This window comes from Amphiura filiformis, chromosome 5 (genome assembly GCF_039555335.1).
Source record: "Amphiura filiformis chromosome 5, Afil_fr2py, whole genome shotgun sequence".
NCBI classification, from domain to species: Eukaryota; Metazoa; Echinodermata; class Ophiuroidea; order Amphilepidida; family Amphiuridae; genus Amphiura; species Amphiura filiformis.
In genome coordinates, this window is record NC_092632.1 from 1358678 (window position 1) to 1373481 (window position 14804).

Here is a 14804-nt window from a genome sequence, read left to right on the forward strand (position 1 = left end):
ATCACTTCTATCATATGGCCAGACACATCTTGGTCGACCTAAATCTAAATTAAATTTACACTGCCTGATTAATGTCATCACGTAAAGTTAATATCATTAGGAAAATATGCATCTATGGCATATCAAAATGGACATCCTTTGAAATTGAATACTTTATCAAAGAAATTTTATTGTTGTGTTTTTCACATAGGTTTTTGAAACACAAATTCTAAAGGAAATGATACCTAAAAATAGAGTATTGTTTTAAAGCATTGCATAATGTCTGTTTGAACAGAAGCTTTATTTTAAACTATTTGCATATTTGGGTGCAAAATAATAATAAAATAATTACTTTCAAAGATTGCTTTGTAAACCATTCTATTGATATACCTGAGAAAGGAAATGGGCTATGCCATTTAAAACACCCCCTCCACGACAAAGATTCAGGAATTTCAACCAAATTCGACAGTCAAATTAACTATTTCAAATTTAACAATTTTCATCCAAAGATTTGGAATTCCAAACAAAATTTCCCAAAATAGGACCCAAATTAAAATCCAACTGGATTTCATGATTTTCACCAGTTTTCAGGTGGAATTTAAAATAAAATGCACAATAATTCTCACCTGAATTGACCATATAGTTTCAACTTGAAATGAGATAGCAGTGTCATCTTCCACTGTCCACAGAAGGGGTGTGGATATCAAATAGAATAACCCAATGCTACTCTTTTAAGCCACACCTCCTTGTCTTGATTGGCACTGCTTTTTGGGAGTCAAACAAGCAGGGTATTGGTTTGCTAGATAAGTCTTCCTTACTGGTGTTGATGAAGTGTTTGTTATTGCTGTTGCTTGTCTTCAATTATTGTAATGTTTTTGGGTAATTGGTTCCAATCTGCTACAGTTCTTTGTAGAAAAACATTGGACATCCCTATACCCATGGTGCACTTAGAACCCCCCCCCCCCACACATACAAACACACACTGGGATTTTTCCTGATCTTATCATATTTTAAATGTTCCTATAATGATCAAATGTCTTCAAGACGTAACTTTAAAGAAATATTCAGTCATCAACATCCAAAATGTAAGACCAATTTATCAATATTTTGAAATAACAAGTTGTAATACTAAAAAAAGAAAAGAAATGTAACTCTCCTGCTAAATTTGACTAAAATTTGGTTCTTCATATCAATACTGTGAGTAAAATAGAGCACCTTTGAATAAATAACATGTGTGCAGTTTATTCCATCATGTATTTACCATAGGGTTACCATCTTGCCACATTTCTCCTTAAATTGATCTTGTGAAACTTTTGGTGTAGAAAGCTCTTATAAGTTTTAGTTTTCATTAAGGATGTCAACATTGAAAACAACATTGAAATTTATTTTGCTGTCAAAATGACTGTATATTCCTTGAAATCATTTCATTAATATAATTTCTTCATTGATAAGGTTGGTACAACCGAGAGACTTATCCCAAGTTGTGCTAGATAGTATGTAGACATGATGATATAATAGCCATGCGGGACCGGGTAAAGAAACTTGTTGATCGATAAAACCAGGTCCGATACATAGAATACTAAGGCTCCTAGACTTCCGCACAGTTCAGGCCACTTGATATCAGTTAAACTAACCCTAGAAATGGCACCCCAATTCATAACACAAATCAGTAGGGTGTATAGAGCACAGAAAAAGTACAGCTCTCCATGTAACCCAGGTAGCAGGTAGATATAGGTTATGATCCCAACTGGAGCACAAAATAACAGAACTGATAGTTTCAAGTGATTGAATCCAAATGCAATGGTGTACATCATGTGTCCAATAGCGAAGCTAAGAAGTCCTAGTAAGAAATAAATTTTACCAGTATGTCCATATACAAGGAATGCATCACCAAAACAAGAAAATATGAGACCTGCCAGAATGAATTGTGGGTAATTAGTTACTGGGTGGTTTCTTGTATAGGATATTATAAAGCCGCATAAGCACAGGATTGGTAGACATTTGGCAATGACGGAGTGGTAGCTTTCATGGTCATTTGGTGAGCTTCGGTATTTCGGTATCCAATAGAGTAGGTATGTTGCAGTTGTTACTGTAAACGGGACAAGTCGAAGAGGTACAGGAGCCATCTGATGAAGAGAAACAAAGTAGCAAAATTAAGTTTTGAGTAATAACCCATCAAACACAAAAAGTTTTACAGAAAACATTTAAATGTTAAATGGAATATAGATGGTATAAGATGTTTTAATAACATTCAAAAACATTTTGGACAATTTGCTGCAAAATAGTTTGACCAGTGGCGTAGCCAGGATTTTGGTGTGAGGGGGAAAAGCCAAATTTTTGTCCCCATTTAGGGGGAAAGTCCAAATTTTCGTCCCCATTACTGAGTCAAATTTTTGTCCCATTTTTGGTAATTTTAAGGACATTTTGCCCTTAGCCATCCCCATTTTGTCCCTGAAAATTTTATGTGGGAGGGGCACTCTGCCCCCTGGCTACGCCACTGAGTTTGACCAACTTTTTAAAAATATTGTTTGGTGATTTTTGATATAAAATGTTTTAAAATATTTTTATGACCTTTATATCATAATTACTAAATTGACATTAAGTGATTGTAAAAATTGATTGTGTATTGTTGGATTAGAAATTCTTATAGCACCCACATGTCATTACATGTAGGTGTTTTAGCTCTAGAGTTAAACAAAGATGTATCCAAAGGCAGCAAAAACACACACACACAAATGATCCATGCAATAGTTGATGCATGCTCAGAAATGGAACTGTTTAATTGCATTACTTTATTTACTGGAAGACCTGGTGCTATAAAGTAAACAGTGCTGAATGAATGGACTTTGCTTGGTTGTATCTTAATCAATCTGGAAAATGGTACATTAAACCTAAAGTTCATTTGCAGTAATATACAATTTATTTTGTCAGAAAATTAGAGTAATAAGTTATATAAAATGAAAAGCTTATGAAATGTGAAATATTAGAGTACCGTATACAATGTAGTACTTACTGTCATTGCAAGAAAACCATAGACACGTGTGACAGAAGTAGTCAGTTATTTACCGGTTGAGTAGGTAGAACACCCTTGGCTGTTGCTGGATACATGGGCGCTTGCTCAGGAAGAACAATCTATGTTTAATAGTCTGTGACTCTTTTGTAAACTTTACATTGATAGTTCAGGTTGATATGATATGTAGATAAAGAAACACACACATAAATCTGTGCGTAGTGAACTCTCCAAAGTCAACTTGCAGTGTTACCAGAGGATATCCTATACTTCCCACAATGTTCACTACTTGTCCAAAATTTAAAAAATAAAGGGGCATAAAACCATCCCTTTTACTGAACAGCACCACTTGTCAGTAGCACTGCAAATAATATTATGAAACAGACAGCAAAAATTCAAAAAAGAAATTAGAATACTAATAATCATGCACTCAAAAAATCAATCAGGTGAGAAAAACAAGTATAAATGTCCAACTGGGTCAAAAGGGCAAAAAGAAATCTATGGTTGGCCATTCTGGTCAAAACAAGAAAATACAAAAAAGAGAAAATTGTGAAAAGTCAAAGGCCTAACAATACATTAATTTTTATTCCCTGTAATTTTGTACCCAGAGCTTTCGAACAAGAAACTAACACCATGCTTTCAATCGATTAAAACATTAGATACACATTTCGATTTTGTTCTTTCCTGTGGTTTTCGATCATTGTTTCTTTAATTTTCAACCAATGTCAACAAAGCCCAGGCAAAAAAGGAGGTCTCAAATCAAAGCTACAGGGTACAGGCTGCTGGTTTTAATTTTGACACATTTGTCTTTGTTGAGGATAATTATACAGGGGTATAACTGGTACTTCTGTCTGTATAAGCCAGCTAATTAGGATACAATCATACAATTAGCTGGCCAATTAAAATGGCTAAATTCCACTTCCTTAAATAATTGTCACACTGCTATAATAATTGCCTAAGTCATTTTTTGTAATTTTGAGAACAAGTACAAAATATGATTCAAGCATGCATCAGTTTAATGTAATCACCCTTATTATGTTTGGTTGTTCCCTTTAATTTGTCTCATTATCATTTGTTCTTGTGCAAAGATTGGTGAATCTTGAACCATATTATACATGTTCTCAATATTACAAAAATGAATTTGACAGTTTCATGGCTAGTTCCTATTCATTTTGAATAGTTTATGCTTCAATAAAATGTGACCGTCCACGGTGAATGAGCCGTAAATTCCTCCCCCGGTCAATTTTGTTTTATTTCGTGTTTAAAAAAAACACATCATAAACTTAAAATGGTATATCATTTGACTTCAAACGATATCCAGAAGCGGAGTTATGGTTTGTTAAACTTTGCTCCTTCAACAAAATTATAGCTTTTTTCGTTTCTTTGTTTGTCTCTTTTTCCACATTGCTGGCAATAAATATCAAACGGTCATAATTGGCGGTCATTTCAAACCATCCCCAAGTCAACGAGGTTTAAGAAGGTTCTCTCATTGTTAATTGTTGGTTATGCATACCTATACAAATAACCCACCACTTGAAAAGGATTTAGCAAAAGCAAACAAAGACCAGAGTTATTAAAAGTTCTATAGCCATCTAAGGTAGAAGCTTATTATCCACTTCAATAATAGGATTATTGATTGGTGTTGTGACTATCAAAATAAGACAGATGTCGCCGCCAGCTTTAGTGACCGATGAATACGACCTTCGTACACATTTTACACCATAACTCAGAATACAATTTAGGGAATTTACGGCTCGTTTGTGCTGCCGGGTCACAAATAGTAAATGTCTTGATGGCCAATGTGTTTCTCAGTCTGGGGATAAGGCCAAAAAAGAAGAAGAAAGCATAGCTTTTAAATTAGAGAATAAAAGATAGGATTTGTCTTTTGCCTACCGCTCACAAACACTTGTAAGGGGGGGGCCTGATGCAAAAAGGGGGCTCTGAAAATGTTTGACCCTCCTAAGGGGGGGGGGGGCTGAAAAAAATGACCACGATTTTTCCTGGGAAAATTGAGTTTATATGCTTTTCTATGGGGTTTACCGATAATTTTCATGTCGAAAAAGGGGGGCCCTGAAATTTTCGAGGTCTGTAAAGAGGGGGGGCCGAAAAATTTTCGCAATAAAATTTTTTTTGCATCAGGCTCCCCTTACAAGTGTTTGTGAACGGTCCCTAATGGATGGGCTGGCCAATATTTTGAGTAGTGGATGCCGGCGCATCCAAGTTTGCAAGTTTTTGCAAGTTTTTAAGGATTTGAATTATTAAGGGTTTGAATTATTTAGCATATTTTTAGTTATAGGTCAGGGTTTGGCGTTCTTGCTAAAGAACTTGGGGTGGCGTTCTTGCTAAATAAAAAAGCCCCATAAAAAATCGCATAGGACATAGCCTGTTTAAAAAATAATTTAAAAAAACATGTAGCACATAGCTTTTTAACCAAAATATCCTGAGACAAACATTTTGCTTTTGGCCTAATCACACATTATTTAATATATATTAGGGAAGTCCTTAATTTCCATGACTGAGTCAGTGTACATGTCCACACCATGAAGTTGTGTGCAATGGCAGTGTTCCTGTTTCAGGCATAATTAGCCTGAGTGTATGAGTGTGTAACAAGTTTAGCAATGAAGCAAGTTATTTGCCTGTGTCATGCATTGAGCATACAAACAAACTTTCAACCATTGCAAATCATGGTTAGGATCTTAAATGCAGCTATTAACTCTCAAAAATCATGGCAACAGCATCAGACAATCCTGCTGATTTCATTGAAGTGATGGAAGATGATTTATCGTGTAACATTTGCTATAATTTACTGAGACAACCCAAGGATCTGGACTGTCCTCATGTGTTCTGTCTGCAATGTCTGCAGAAATGGGTGAAAAAAGGAAAAACGGTTGAGTGTCCAGAATGTCGCCATATCACTATTGTACCACATGGAGGGCTGGTTAACTTGAAGACTAACTTGCGCTTAAAATCTATGGTGGAGAAGTATTCCGAGCGTGTTGAGCAGCAAAAGAGTGTACCAGTGCCAGTATGCTCAAATCATAAGGGAGAAAAGCAGCATTTCTTTTGTGTTACTTGTGGTGTATCGGTTTGCCGTGATTGCCTTGTGCTGCAGCACCCGATATCCCAACATGAAATAGAAGAGCTGAAAGTTATTACTACAGTCCAAAAAGAAGAAATGAAAGCCGAAATGGGTTATGTTGAGAAAGAAATGAAGAAAATAGAAGATGATGCCAAGATATTGGATGAGATTGAAAGACAATTGCAAGCAGCGACAGAGAATGCTGAAAAAGATGTCAGGAAGCGAGTACAAGAAGCTATATCTGAAGTAGAAAACAAAGGACAGAAATGATTTCATCCATTCATGCTTCATACCAGCAACACATGAAGATACTGAAAGAAAAACAGAATCATACACAAGATATGGTCACTCAATTGCACAATATTCATATGGCCACAGAAAATGGAGGTGATACATCAGCTAAACAGCACTCCTTACTTGCAGATAAAGTGGAGAAAATATTATTAACTATAAACCAACATGAAATGCCCTCTCTGGACTTGGCTACTCTGCAGTTTAATCCAGGATCAGGTCCAGTGAGTTTGTCATGGTTTGGTGACCTGGCTGCTAATAGAAAGTGTGAATTGAAATTTGCTGGTGAATTTGGTGCATTTCAATTTGCCCATGGAATTGCAGTAACCCAAACAGGTTTAGTTGCAGTAGTTGATGCTCGTGTTAATGAAGTTACCATCTATGATAATGCCAATGGTGAATACAAGCCTCAATTCAGTCTTGGCTCCTCAGATGATAGTCCTGATGGGAAAATAGCCAAGCCATTCAATGTAGCTGTAACATCGGATGGTAGATTCTTTGTTACTCATAGTGGCAAGATTGTGAAGGTATTCTCACCAGAAGGCAAATATAAGGAGATGTTGACTGTTGGTGATAGAATTACCACCACCCCCAATGACATGATAGTGATTGGATGCAATGTTAACAGAGTCATCACTGTGCATCAGTCCAGTGGTGAGTTGATCAGGACACATGAAATTGAATATGAATACATTGAAGATATTGCCAGCAATGGGAAGCAGATTGCATTCATCAAGGACAATTCAGTGCATGTGATTGATATAGTAACAGGTGAAGAAGAATGGGCAATGAATATGACACATCCAAGCGGCATATGCTATGAACCAAAATCCAACACCTTACTGGTAGCAAGCTGGAAGACAGCTCATTTTGTGATAGAGCAGTACTGCATTACAACTGGACATCTGATGGCATGTCTTGCAAATAATCTGCGCAATCCATTCTCAATGGTTGCTTCACATGATAGCAAGATATATGTAGCGGATACAAAGTCTGTTAAAGTGTACAGTGTAGAATAGATCCCATTACCATTGTATTTTTTTGAGGCGGGAAGTAGGGGGAGGGGCAAAATGCCCCCTCCCCCTAGTGCCACCACTGGTAAAGACATAATTATTGAAACCTCAAGCTGGTATGTACACAAAACAGGTTTAATTTTATAGAGACAATACTGGAAGTACAGACATTGCAAAAACAGTATGCCTCACGGCGGAGGCATACAGTATGCCTCGCGGTGGAGGCATAACAATTTGGAACAATGAGCTAAGAGTGTTCAGTGATCATAATGTTCTGTAGAAAATAAGCCAAATATAGGCCCATATGCACAAAAGTGGTTAGGTAGACGAAGTGTAACACTAAACTTGACCTAACTGCACTTAAAAGGGCATTTCGTGATCCACAGCCTCATCCCCCCACTTTTCTCAAAAAAAGTTGAGGAGATTTTTATATCACTGGATACATAATGTTTATGTACCAAATATTTTTTGCAGATTAATTTGTTTAGCAAAAATTTGTTTAGCAAAAATATCGCTAAATTTGAATTTTGTTCTGGTATACCAGAACGAAATTACAACAGTGGCCTATGGAACAGTCCATAACTCGCAAACGCAAAATCGGAATCAACTCAAAATTTGAGAATAAGGTTTTTTCATGGATATCTACTGAAAAATGTCATAAAAAGAGGATGCTAGGATCACGAAATCCTCCTTTAAACCTCTTTTGTGCATATTAAAGGGCATTCAGAGATGTTGTATATTTTTATGGGATTATACCATCGAAAATCTTTTTTCATCATATCTGAACTGATAATCCATCTCTACATTACCATGTGTAACCATTGTGTTTGAAATTTCGTATTTCATGAGAAATTTGAGATATTAAAAAGATTATCGGATCCGAGAATTTTACGAGCAAAGCACCATGGGATGAAATCGCATATCGGTAGTCTAGTCTAGTCTAGACCCAGTAACATAACATAATTATGCAAATTAGGCAAACAATTAACAAACATTGAATGTTGTTAAGGTAATTTTTATTCAATCTGTATTTACTGGAAAACTATGTACACTTTATTTTTTAACTAGCATGTATAAGGATTCTTTAAGCTTTCAAAAATTAAATTTTTACTATACTGAAACTTATTATAAGTTATTGTACTTTATTTTTATGGACATGTAACTCAATTAAAGCACAGGTTTTTAATCACATTGCACGTACGTGCCAGGAGGCACATTAAAATAGCCCCTGTTTCACTTCAGAAAGACAAATCCCAAACTGTATACAAATGTAGTACTTTGGCTTTACCCACAAAAATCACATTTTTTACCATGAAAAGATTCTGAAAATATGAGAATGATAAATTTTGATGTTTTTTTTTAACTAATACAAATTTGTTTGGTCTCGTTATGAGTTTTAAAATATTGCAGTCAACTAAGTCTCGTCCAATATTTTAAAATTCATAGCTTGATCAATAAATTTAATTTGTGTATTGGGTTCAAATCATCCAAGGCAATCCATCACTGCACTGAAAAGGACCCTTGTTTAATATCAAAACTGGCAATTTTTATGTTTGTTTAAAGAAATTAAGTAGCAATTCTAGAACATACAACACAAATCTAGGAATTTGATTACACAGATTTGCGATGCATTCAATAGAAATTTGATGCGAGCCTAATTGAGTTTCAAATGAGCCAAAATAATTAGGGACTGTGGAAAAATTATGCATGGAGGTGAATTTTCAAAATTACTTACCCCTTATGAGATGTATTACAAAGCAAAAAATTGAAAAGTGATCATACAGCAAACCCAACATAAAATATACATGACTTAGATAACAACCACAATACAGGGTCAGGTGTCCCAGAAAAAAATACTGTGTGAATAAACTTGAGCCTAAGTCGAGAAATAGACATCAGAATCAAAATATTTAAAATGTAGCGCATAACCTATTTTATTGTGCATCACATATGAAACTTTTATTTGATTCGGTTGACTGGTTGCGAAGAAATTAACGATTATATAATGCGCGCACCATGCAGTTCATTCCAAGTTTGATCAACAGGCGCTTTTTTCATACTCGCTCACCGCTTCTTAAAGTTTGTGTATCTTATTAAATTTAGTCCACATTATCTATTTTATAATCCGACAGTGTTATGTTATTCATGCTTTCACTAAAGATAAATAACAGTTTGTCCGAAAAAACTCTGATTTCTGCAATTGGAAGCTTCTTCAGGTTGTTCAAATACGTTATATTTCAAATTTCCAAAGAACTCAAAGAAATCAAGTGTTTACAGCTTTACATGTGATTTTTGATACCATGTAACATCAATGTTAAAGTTTTAAAACATTTAAACTTTGCATTACAATTTCTTGGAAATATTCCAAAAATATTAATGTGTGGAGAATTTTTAAAGCCAGCTGGAATTCTTTATGCAATAATTCTTTTATGCAACATCTATATCAACATTAACGAAAAGAGATATTTACAAGTACCGAGCATCATCTTACATGTAAGCTTTCATTTTCAATATCGTGCAAATTTTCAAATTTGAACACAACCTAATTAAATGTTTTGCAAAAAACAGATTGTTTAAAAAGAACAAATAGGATTTCACCAAACAAAATATGAAGCCCATTGACAGTTAATCACTAGAGCGCATTGTGTTAAATGATTTTTCTTTCAAACTTGGAATGAAGTGAATTGACACATGCATTATGTAATCGATCATTTCTTCGCAATCAGTCAACCGATTCCTACAAAATTAGGGTATAAGATGCAGAATGACACGGGCTACACACTGATGTTTAGATTTTTGGATTCTGATATCTATTTCTCGACTTACGTCCAAATTCATTCGCCCGGTAATTTTTTATGGGACACCCTGTATATATATATATAAACCAGATTTTAAAACAATGAGTACAAAAAACTTATTCAAGAGAGATATGAATGAACAATGCGGTTACGGAATGCCCATACTCTTAGTATAAAGTGTACAGAGACCTATGGGTAATTGGCATTGTGCACAATAAATACCCAAATTTATTATTCTATACAGCATTTTATTGCTAGTTTGTTTCTAGGTACCTACGCAAAAATGTTTTACTTCCTGCCAAAATTACATAATTATGTATGTGAAATCGTGCAGACTGAATTCAAAGGGGTCTATGAATTCACAGCGCCCCAAACTGACACTGCACACAGAAAACTACAGAAAGAACAAAACCACAACATGCAAAAGTGTTAGGGCACTGAAGTGCCACTGTTTGAAATAAAATGAACTTGAATGCAAGCAAGAGCAGCATGTAAAGGGGGTTCCAGGGGCCCCGGACTCTCTTGGATTTTGGCTTTCTGGAAGGCCTTGGGATAGGGGCTCTCCTAGCATTTTGTACAAGTTTTCAAATTTAAACAGTAATAATTATACTTCAATAATCATCATAAATAAACTCGAAAGAATGTATTACAGGTATTACACTGGTTGCAGAGGGATTGAAATTTTATTAAAATTTTTGAATTTTGATCTTTTTTTTTACATATAATAACAGCTATTTGAGAATACCTGTTGTACAGTATGCATGTTCAGTGGCAACAGCACAGGTTGTTTTCTGGGGGAAAAGGGGTGGATAAGAAAAATGAAAATGCCTAAAATTGTGCATTTCTTATTTTGAATGCAGGGAGGAGAGCAGGTTGGAGGAGGAAGCCAAAGATTGGGCCTTGGGGAAATCCCCCTGGTGCCACCACTGTGTACACAAATTTTATCACAAAAAAATCATACAATTAAGATAAAATACATGAAGGATTGGCATTACATAAACTTGATAAAAATAAGTATACAGGGTGTCCCATAAAAAAGTACCAGGTGAATTAATTTGAACACAAGTTGAGAAATTCACTGATCATTGAATGTGACAATGTGATGATTTTGGTGCGATGCAGGTGCAGAGCTAATAGTCATGGAGTCTCTCAGGATAACTTTTTATCTTTTCATTTATAATTTAAGAGGGTAACAACTGACCCGGTGGGTTCAGTTTGTATTTAAAGGTAGGACGTATAACCGTTCCAGGATTTGAACATTTCATGGGGAATCAAGGACATTTGCGCAATTTTACCCCCTATTTTGTACAAAATCAAGGAAAATTTGCCCCCAAATACGCCCCCTATTTTTATCATTTTGAGAACGCATAAATTCATTTCACCCCCTTATCACAGAGAATCAAGGACATTTTTTTTCCAAAAAAATACCCCTGTTTTTACAATTTCAAGGACGCTTTTCAATTTTTGTCTGGAACTGCTAAAAAAACGGACAGAAAAAATACAAAAAACAAAAACTGTAGCGGTAAAACGCGGACGAAAATCTTAGAAATACACCGTATTTTTCATTTCCATGACAATTTTGCTCCAAAACACCCCTAATTTAGATAATCGCGAACAATTTTGTCCTCGAAAATTCTGCGGATATTTCTTGAAAAGTACCCCTAATTGGAACTATCATGCGTACCCATCATTAGTGAAGACTGAACCCACCGGGACAACTGACAGACTTATCCCAAGCTGCGCTAGGAAATATGTAGACATGATGATATATTTTTCATATGGGACTGCATGACGAAACTTGTTGATCACCAAAACCATGTCTGACACAGAGAACGATATCACTCCAATGCATCCACACCATTCAGGCCATTTGGCATTGGTCACAGTAACCCTGGAAATACCACGCCAGTCCATCACCACAGTGAGCAGAAAGTAGACTGCAGTGGCAAGGGCAATCAATACCCGGATCCATATAGCTTGAGGCAGTGAACATAAACCTGGTAGTAAGTAGATGTAGGCTAGAATCCCAATCGGAGCACAAACTATCAGGACCAGGTTCTCGAATGCAAATGAATGGAGTCCAAATGCAATGATGTACATTATATGTCCGACGGCAAACATAGCAAGTCCTAGAAAGAAAAAAATATCCTTATTTTTTGTTGCATGTATTGCAAGGAGTGTGTCACCAATGCAAGAAAATACCAGACCTACCAAAATGAGTATTGGGTATACCTTGGCTGGGTGGTTTGGTATGTAGGATAGTACAAACACACACAGGAATATGGTTGGTAGACACTTTATAATGACACTAACGGTTAGGAAATTTGATAACCAGGTAGGAGGACACTTGCAAATGCCGGAGTGGCCATCTGTAGCAGCATCTTGTGGTGATTGGCTATCTGCAGCATCTTCTGATGATTTAGAATATTTTGAGTGGATGAAGTATATTACAGTTGTAACAGCAAATGGGAGAAGCAGTAGAAGTAGCAGTGCATTATAAGCCATCTGATATAAAACAAAAAACAATTGAATCATTTAAAAACATGCAGTATTTTTTTATTTTTACATGCAGACCGGGGGGGCCACATAAATGACCATTCGGGTATGTTCCCCCAGAAAGACGCCCTATTTTTGGACCGCGTAGCTCCCAAAGACCCTTGAATATTGACCAAAACAGAGCACTGAAAGCCCCTTGAATTTGGTAATTTCAGTTCTAAAAGACCCCTAAATTACCCATTCCTGACATTTCTGGTTTTTATGCCCCCCCCCGGTTCAGGCGCCTTTACTTCTGCCAACCTCCTTTGTTTTTAAATGGCTATAATACATCACAGACTCAGGGATGAATCATTAGAATGAGCATAATATACAAATATTGAATGTTTATGAGTTCAATGGTAAGAATATTTTCATGAGGTGAAATATGGACTTTTCCATTCAACGAGGCCGAGTTGAATGGAACAGTTCATATTTCACCGAATGGAAATTTCCATCGAATAAATAAAAACGTTCAATATTTGTTTTATATAACTCATAAATAAGTTCACTTGCTTCCACTTAATATCTAAATGCAAAACCCGTACCTATAATTGGTGAGTCGAGGTGGAAACCTCACGCGTCTTTCAGTGTTGCTATGGTAGCTCCGTGTCCGTACAATGGAAAAGTGACCATTGCATGGACGCGTAGTGCAATAGTCCTTTGGTAGCTGGCCGCTAAAAATTGCAGAAATAATCAATAGTAGTTGGCCAATCAAATGACAAGAAACTTTCTATGAGTTATATAACAAAAAACTACAAAAAGCTTTTTTTTTTAAACAGCCAAATACCTATAGTATAAACAAAATAAAAAAATGCCACAACCCCAACTACAGACCCCTCCCTCCGGAAGTCTAATGGTGCATCCTAAACACATAACTAGTAGGTTCCATAATGATACTCACCGCATGTTTCTTCTTGACAGGCTGTCGCTTAATATGTAGGCTAATTATATAGTAATGACCTACATACAGCTAGTTTATACCAACAACAACAGTATATATCCATGAATAACACAACATAGATTGATGTTGTGTGCTAAACAGGCAGGGTTGCATGCTAAACATTTAAAGCCTATGCTGGTCAAATCATTTGTTCTTAACCATTAGTTTCTATAGTACCGGAAACAGTCAAAAGTTGGTGAAAGTCTTCAAAAGTAACCCAATTGTGCTCCAAGACACGGGGTTGGTAACCCTAGTTTGACATTGTATGTTGTATAGAACATTGTTAATGGTACATGAAGTATGACACACTAGGATTCCAAACATCCTCACCTTGCCAGGCCACCATCACACATGCAGGCTACATTTATGTATACCTGAGACCAAGTCAAAATATATGAGGGTTTCTCATCCACTTTTTTTTAGAAATGGGTTTAATATTTTCTATTTTCCTAAGTTGACTATTATTTTCTATGTCAAATTCTCATTGTTAAAGAATTATCTGATAAAAAGGAAGCTCTTAATATTTCCCAATGTATGTGTTTTGTGATAATCATGCACTTATATGAACACTTCTGACTATTAAAATCATTTATGAAATAAAGATAACAAGCCAACATTAAAAAATGTAATATCAGGCGAACAGATTGTCAAATATTGTTTCCATTTTAGTGAATAAAAATTAAAAGTGTAATATCTCTGGTGGGATGAAATAATTAATTTTCATTATAACTTGTAAATTTTCTTTAAATGTAATAAACATTTATTTTATTTTACTTGGCCTAACACCAATTCATGTGATTAGTATTCAATTGCAGTATAGTTCAGTGAGCAGCAACTACAATTGATGAATTTGATTGAAAAAGTTCTGAACCTGATATCACAATGCATTAATCAGTGAAGAAATTCTCTACACTTTTGCTTTTGCTTTCCATTTTATTTTTGGTTTAGTCATTCAGTATGATCATTGAGCAAATCAAACAAACTGTAGAGACCTGTGGTGCCAAGGGGGACATGAGAGGCATAGACTCCTCCTGTCAAAAAAAAGGAAAATTCTACTATGGAAAAAATTAAAATTCAGCTATTTTACAGGATTGTTTTAAAAATCTGTGTTTATGTTTACATATCTACCACTAATATGTCGCCATCTTACATCTCTGAT

The 14804-nt window shown here is 35.5% G+C and overlaps 4 protein-coding genes across 6 annotated transcripts in view; 2 read left to right on the top strand and 2 right to left on the bottom strand.

Moving 5' to 3' along the window:
* The window catches only part of LOC140152439 (AP-5 complex subunit mu-1-like), a 55255-nt gene that overhangs the window by 20867 nt on the left and 19584 nt on the right, over nucleotides 1-14804 (top strand). The window lies entirely within an intron of this gene.
* LOC140152440 (lysoplasmalogenase TMEM86A-like) lies at nucleotides 1213-3312 on the bottom strand. 2 transcript variants are annotated; one of them, XM_072174757.1, is made up of 2 exons: nucleotides 3046-3312; nucleotides 1213-2105 (listed from the first exon to the last, which is right to left on the bottom strand). In XM_072174757.1, exons 1-2 carry the CDS (start codon nucleotides 3085-3087, stop codon nucleotides 1407-1409), a joined length of 741 nt encoding a protein of 246 aa, XP_072030858.1. In that variant the 5' UTR covers nucleotides 3088-3312; the 3' UTR covers nucleotides 1213-1406. The 2 variants fall into 2 exon arrangements, with proteins under 2 accessions (XP_072030858.1, XP_072030859.1); XM_072174758.1 differs by having other exon boundaries at nucleotides 2993-3312.
* On the top strand, nucleotides 5535-7393 carry LOC140152441 (tripartite motif-containing protein 3-like). Its single transcript, XM_072174759.1, has one exon. The coding sequence runs from the start codon at nucleotides 5715-5717 to the stop codon at nucleotides 6336-6338; it is 624 nt and encodes a 207-aa protein (XP_072030860.1). The 5' UTR covers nucleotides 5535-5714; the 3' UTR covers nucleotides 6339-7393.
* On the bottom strand, nucleotides 9758-13739 carry LOC140152442 (lysoplasmalogenase TMEM86A-like). Its single transcript, XM_072174760.1, has 2 exons — nucleotides 13607-13739; nucleotides 9758-12675 (listed from the first exon to the last, which is right to left on the bottom strand). Exon 2 carries the CDS (start codon nucleotides 12673-12675, stop codon nucleotides 11845-11847), a length of 831 nt encoding a protein of 276 aa, XP_072030861.1. The 5' UTR covers nucleotides 13607-13739; the 3' UTR covers nucleotides 9758-11844.

Coding starts and splice junctions, on each gene's coding strand:
- LOC140152440 (XM_072174757.1), bottom strand. CDS start 3,087: ATGTATCCAGCAACAGCCAAGGGTGTTCTACCTACTCAACCG. Junction 2,106..3,045: donor GTGTTCTACCTACTCAACCG/GTAAATAACTGA, acceptor TCTCTTCATCAG/ATGGCTCCTGTACCTCTTCG.
- LOC140152441 (XM_072174759.1), top strand. CDS start 5,715: ATGGCAACAGCATCAGACAATCCTGCTGATTTCATTGAAGTGATGGAA.
- LOC140152442 (XM_072174760.1), bottom strand. CDS start 12,675: ATGGCTTATAATGCACTGCTACTTCTACTGCTTCTCCCATTTGCTGTT.